Source organism: Arachis duranensis, chromosome 7, assembly GCF_000817695.3.
Source record: "Arachis duranensis cultivar V14167 chromosome 7, aradu.V14167.gnm2.J7QH, whole genome shotgun sequence".
Taxonomy (NCBI): domain Eukaryota; kingdom Viridiplantae; phylum Streptophyta; class Magnoliopsida; order Fabales; family Fabaceae; genus Arachis; species Arachis duranensis.
The window spans coordinates 7,604,924-7,611,278 of NC_029778.3; the positions used below are offsets into that span (position 1 = coordinate 7,604,924).

Below are 6,355 nucleotides of genomic sequence, written 5' to 3' on the forward strand. Positions count from 1 at the left end.
ATTTTCACCATCATTATTTAAAAAACGAAAAAACTATCATCGAACTACAGCAACGAGCTATATTTCGAAAAAAAATATCATAGACGGAATATTATTAGTAATTCGTTCTTACAGCAAATAAGTGTGTTAGCTCATTTTTTTATATCCCAAAAGTGTAGTAAAAAATTTTTAACCGATAGAATCTCAAATGAAATAGAGCAATATTATTTCAGTTCTGCTGGATAGACAACAAAAAATGCGGACAACATGAACAATGGACTGCACTCTAAACCCACTAAAACAAAAAATATTCCACCACAATTCTAGCCTTTCACTTTTCACCTTTTTCTTTTTTTGTCACAGTTGCTTCACTCCCCCTTTCCAATGGAGCCGTCACTAACGCACCTCACTGTCGTCGCCACCATCTGAAGAAGTAACGCGGCACGTCGCTGCTGCACCTTATTTTCCCTTGTGTCGTTCCGCCCCTGTGCTCCTTGCAACTGCCACTACTGCTGCACATTCTTCTTTCCTGCGTCATACTTCCTGCTCTCGACGTCGCGGTTGCACCTTCTTCTCTCCCATGCGTCACACTGTCCCTGTTCTCCCTGCAAGCGACGCTGCGGCTGCGCGCCTTCTTCTCCCTTCCGTTGCACCGCGACCGTGCTCCCTGCAAGTAATGCCGTCGTTCATCTTCTTCTCCCTTGCGTTGCGCCGGGTATTTCGGACAAAGAAGTTAGTCCTCCTCCTTGTTCGGTCGCATTTTTGTGTTGCGTTGCATTTGAGGAATCAACGCAGTCGCGCTCGTCTGTCCCGTGGTGATAATAAATGCTTCTTTTCATGTTTTTGGATGATTTTTTAATGATGGATTGAATGTTTCTTTTATTTTAGGTGGATGTTACTTTGCTGTTAGAGGGATGTTTCTTTGATTTTAGGTGGATAGATGCTTCTTTTCTTTTAAGAATGATGGTTTTTTAAAAGATGTTTTTTTAATTTTAGGTGGATGTTTCTTTCAAGAAGTTGACACAAGGGCGGGAGCGCAATGTGATGGAAGACGGCAATGCGAGGGAGGAAGAGGTGACACCAGCGATGAGGAGGAAAGAAGAAGATTAGAGTGGAGACATAACAAACAACACGAGAGAGTAGGGTTTGTGACGTGAGTGAAAGTAAAAATAAAATTAGGTTAAGTTTTTATTATAATTATTAAAAGTCTGTTTTTTAAAATTAAGTAAATATTCTTTTTTAAAATTTGATTTTTAAAATTAATCAAACATTTTTTAATCTGTTATTTATATTAAAAAAGTATAAACGCTGTCTCCTGTATTTTTTCTATTGTTTCATGCTAAAGTCATATCATTTGATTAGTAATATAACAAAATTTAATTAACATCTAAATAAGAAGTAATATTTTATTTATCCCTTCTTTATTAATTTATAAAATACTATTTCATACAATACTGTTACTATATATGGCTTTGGCCAATTGTTTTTGGGAATGCCACTATATATGCTTATATAGTGTATGTATTAAAAATATAACGATTAAATAATTGTTAAGGCTTAATGTTGCATTTGCTTGCTAGAAAACGCGCATATCCTGGTCGGCGAACTTTCTAGAGTATCTCAAAACCCAGGACTTAAATAGAACAACGGTCGCAAAAAGGGAACTTTTTTTATAACTGAATAAAATAAATTAATTAATTACAGAACTATGTATATTTAAATATTTATATTTTCTTTTTTATTATTTATCTTAGTAATAATAAGGGGATATTAATACATATATTTTAATTTATTGTTACTGTTAACAAGATAAGATTATATTTTAGTATGATTTAGATTAATTTAAAAGATAAAATTTATATAATTTGTTATGATTTTTATGATATCAATTTGATATTTATTTTTTAATCTAATCTAATTTTATTTGAAAAGATTGCGATGTACATTGATTAATTTTTGAATTGAATGTAACTTGATTGAAAGTATTGCGATTTGGATCAAAATTTAAATTTAAAATTTAAAAAGATTAATAGATATTAACTAAAAAGATATATTCTTTAATTGAATTCTGTTATTAAAGATATTGCGTTTGCTTACCGTATAACTGTCTTCTCCTTATTCCTATAAATACTTCAAATTAGACCCCCCTTTCATCAAACAAAACAAAAAAGTCTCATCACTAATCTCTCTTCAAGTTCTAATTATTGTTACAATTGCAAAAACCCTAATTAAGCTGATTTTGATTTTTGAAAATCAACCACCAGCCATGAGCGTAGAAATCATAGACGGCACCACCATCACCAACTTCGTAGAAGACGAGGAGGCCTTCTCCACGTCCGTGAGCGACCTCTTCGCTCAACTGGACACGGACAAAGACGGCTTTCTGTCTTACACAGAGATGGTGAAGGAGCTCCAGAGGCTGAGGGTGATGGAGACGCACTTCGGCGTGGACGTGAAGCGCGATCCCGAGGAGGTGGCGCGTGTGTACGAGTCGCTGTTCGTGCAATTTGACCACGACATGAATGGGAGGGTAGATAAGAATGAGTTCAAGAAGGAAACAAAGAAAATGCTTCTCGCCATGGCGAATGGGCTTGGATCATTGCCGGTTCAGATGGCGCTTGAACATGACAGTCTCCTCTTGAAGGCTGTTAAACGTGAATATTCCTGTGCTGCTGCTTCTGCTAATAATAATCTTCTTGCTGCTGCTTAATTTTTTTTGGTGACTAATGCTGCGTAATTAATTAAAGGAAAGGAAAAGTATAGGTAGATAATGAAAATACTAAATAATGTAAATAATAGATATATTGAATGATATTATTGATATTATTAATATTTTTTATTATTTTTAAAAAAATATTTTTTTTACAAATATATGTAAATACGTATATCTCGTTTACAGTGTTAACGAGATATACATGTACCTATCTTATTTCGTTTACACCGTATAATATAAGGTATCATATTTAGTTACTTCGAAATTAAACAGGTTAATTCATTTAGTTACTTCGAAATTAAACAGGTTAACTCAGCTTATTTAGTTTTGGTCTACCTAAATTTAGTATTTATTTGGATATTATTATTTTAATAAAAAATATCCTTTTTTTTTTATTTTTTTAGTGTGTTTGACAAATTTTTAATTGTAAAAGTAAAAACACTAGAAAAATAAAAATATCTTTTTTGAGAAGTTGTAATTTATATTTTTTTTAAAAATATTTTTTTTAAAAAAAATGATATTTTTCATGTAATAAATAAATAAAAAATACTTTTATATTATTATACCCAAACATAATTAATAAATAAAAAGTTCTTTTTGTATGAGATACCCAAACATAAGATTACTTTTACGTTTTTTTTATAAGATCTTTAAAAAAAATAACTCAAAAAAAAGATCTTCTCTTAAAAATTCACCAAATAAGTCCTTATGGGATAAACAAACTAACACCTTTAAATTTATTTTATTTATGGACTATAAATTTTTAGTCCAGATTATTTATGACCAATCTAATAAATTAAATGTATTGATCTATTTATTCTTTTATTTTAATTTTTAAAAAATATTTTGATAAAAAATATTTCTTTAGTTAAAAATATTAAATAAAGAGCATTATTTTTATAGATGGGTTGAATTTTTGGATTAAATAGAAAGAATGTTTAATTTTTTTTGTTAGTTCTTATAATTTTATCAAATTTTTAATTAGATTCTTATACATTTTTTAAATTGAATTCTTATACTATTATTAATTTTATAATTAAGTCTTTTTCATATTAAAAACTAAGGGTGACAAACGGGCCGAAACTCGCCATGCCGGTCCGCGTAACCCACCCAAAAAGACGAACTAAGTTAGAAATTTGAGACCGTGGGCTTTGGCGGGGCAGGACAGGGCAGGCTTCTCCATTTTGCCAGGCATTTTTTTTTGTCAGGGCCTTTTTAATAAATTTTTATGATGTTATTGATCTACAAAAGGATGAAGATGACAATTGAATATATTCTAAGTTATATTTTGGATTATGTTCTATGTTTGATTGATTATAAATTTGAAGATGTTTAATTATATGTTTTGAAAATGTTTATTTTGCTTTGGACAATATTGGTTTTATTATTTTGTTTCAAAAAACTTGGTTTATAATTATGTTTATTACATATTTATAATTATAAAGACTTTAATGTCTGTGAATTTAAAAATTATAATTTTTTTATATCTTTAAAAATTATAAATTTATTGAAATGGTTATATATATATATATACTAAGTATTACTTTTAATTAGAAGAAGGCAATAAAAAAAGTGACTGTGATTAGTGTAGATGTGAGTATACTTTCAATGTAAAAATAACATTGGTGACACGTAAAATGAAAAATCAGAAAACAGTTGGTCATTAGGATATTTTGAGTTTGTTGCGAAAATTTGAAAGGGCTATCCAAATCGTTTTGGAGTACGTAAAATGTTTTCATTTGAGTGGAAGTTATTTCATATGTAATGATGAGACAAAATCAAGTCTAGATTCATGAATAATGAAATTGACTTATTAATTTCTTGTAGTAAAAATAAATTGTCACACTAAACTGTAATTGTTTCATTAATTTTTAGCAAATTGAAAATGGTTCGATATTTAATAGTTTGAGAGCGAAATATACTTCTCTTTGTGAGTATCAGTTCTATTTGCATTAAAATCCAATCATTTGACAATGACAAAAAATAAGGAACTAAACTTTACAAAAATTCAAAATAAACAATAAAACTTAAATGACTTGAATATAAGAAAAATCAAAATACAGAAAGAAAAAATATTTGGAAAAGTAAAGGACAAATTAAGAGGTAGATAATGGAATGGGTAAAAGTTACTGAATTTAAAGAAAACGAAATGACATTGCAAAGAAGATAAATTGCATGGAAAGAAAGTTACCGGAAATTTAAATGAAAAGTAAAGATATGGATGAATTTCTTAAAAAAGACTCTTAGAAAGTCGCTGGAACGTGAATGAATGAGTGTGAGTGTTTTCTCTGAAAAGATTCCAACCAATTTTCTTCCATCTTTCACCTATTTATAGAAATCTTTAACCAATTAGTTTCAAATGTAACTCCCACGTGCATTGATTTTTGAGTTCCGTCTCTTTTGTACAACGTGGGTGATTGCCACTAATAAAGTCCACTTGTTCTTCTTCTTCAATCTGATTGAATTATATCTCTTTTCCTCGATTAGTCCTTTTTTCAATAAAGATTACATTGTTGGAAAGAATGTTTATTGAAATTTGACCTCGACACTGCTGACCTCTTCTTCGACACAGTTGACCTCCGTCGAGTCTGCCTCTTCGACTTTTACATTTGTATTAATCGATTGATAGAGAGTATCTAATGGAGTACGTAATTGGTTCCAATACAAAGTTAATTCTATCGTGTATTTGGAAGTTGAACAAAATATTTTTTGCACTTAGCAATGATCAAAGTTGACAAGCACTTAGCAATGATCTAAGTCTAAACTTGTCGAACATTAGTTTGTCAAAGAATTCAATAATATCTTTGTCGAAAATATTATTTTTCGATATAACTCTAAACACTAAACACTAAACCATAAATTATGAACCTTGAACTTGAACTCTAAAACATAAACCATGAACTCTGAACCTCAAACCTGAAAAGCTCAAACCCTGAAACTCCTAATCCTAGTCCATAAAACACAAATCCTAAATCCGTTTAACCCTAAAAATCAATTGATTTGTTTATTTCTTTTAGGAAGAGTACATGACAACACTAATTCTGAAACCTCATCCCTGAACCCCAAACCCGAAAACTCCAAACCCCAAAATCCTGAACCATAGTCCTCAAACTCGAACATTTTTGTCGTACATTTTTTTAATAGAATAACAAGACAATTTAAAACTTACATCAAGAAAAGAACTATTACTTTTATACATTTAGATATTCAAAAGACACAAAAATTAATTCTTTTAACAATACTTCAGCGATTTATAAAAGTTAACACAATAAATAATTATAGATCAAAGTGATAGACAAAATTAAAAGTTGCGTTAATGGTATTTGGTGATAATTAATTATGATCTGGTGAAAAGAAGGTGCGAGGAAAAGAAGAAAATGAGAAAGGAGAATAAGACAATAATAGTATGCGATAGAAAATAATACTAAGAAAAAATAATAGTGTCAGATACAATAAGAAGATATAATAAAAATATACATTAATAATTTAAAAAGTAATAAAATTAAAGAAAATTTAATAAATTAAATATAAAATTTAAAAAATATATTTTTTACCTATCAAAATTATGAATATAAAATTAAAAATAAAATATTTTTTTATCACTTATAAAATTTTTATATTTATTTTTAAATATATATATTTTTATTTTTAAAATATTTTATA

At 29.1% G+C, this 6,355-nt stretch overlaps 1 protein-coding gene across 1 annotated transcript; it reads left to right on the plus strand.

Moving 5' to 3' along the window:
- The first annotated feature begins 2,245 nt into the window (after positions 1-2,245).
- Positions 2,246-2,689, plus strand: LOC107496834 (uncharacterized). The gene has a single exon (XM_016118165.3). The coding sequence runs from the start codon at positions 2,246-2,248 to the stop codon at positions 2,687-2,689; it is 444 nt and encodes a 147-aa protein (XP_015973651.1).
- Positions 2,690-6,355: the final 3,666 nt, after the last annotated feature.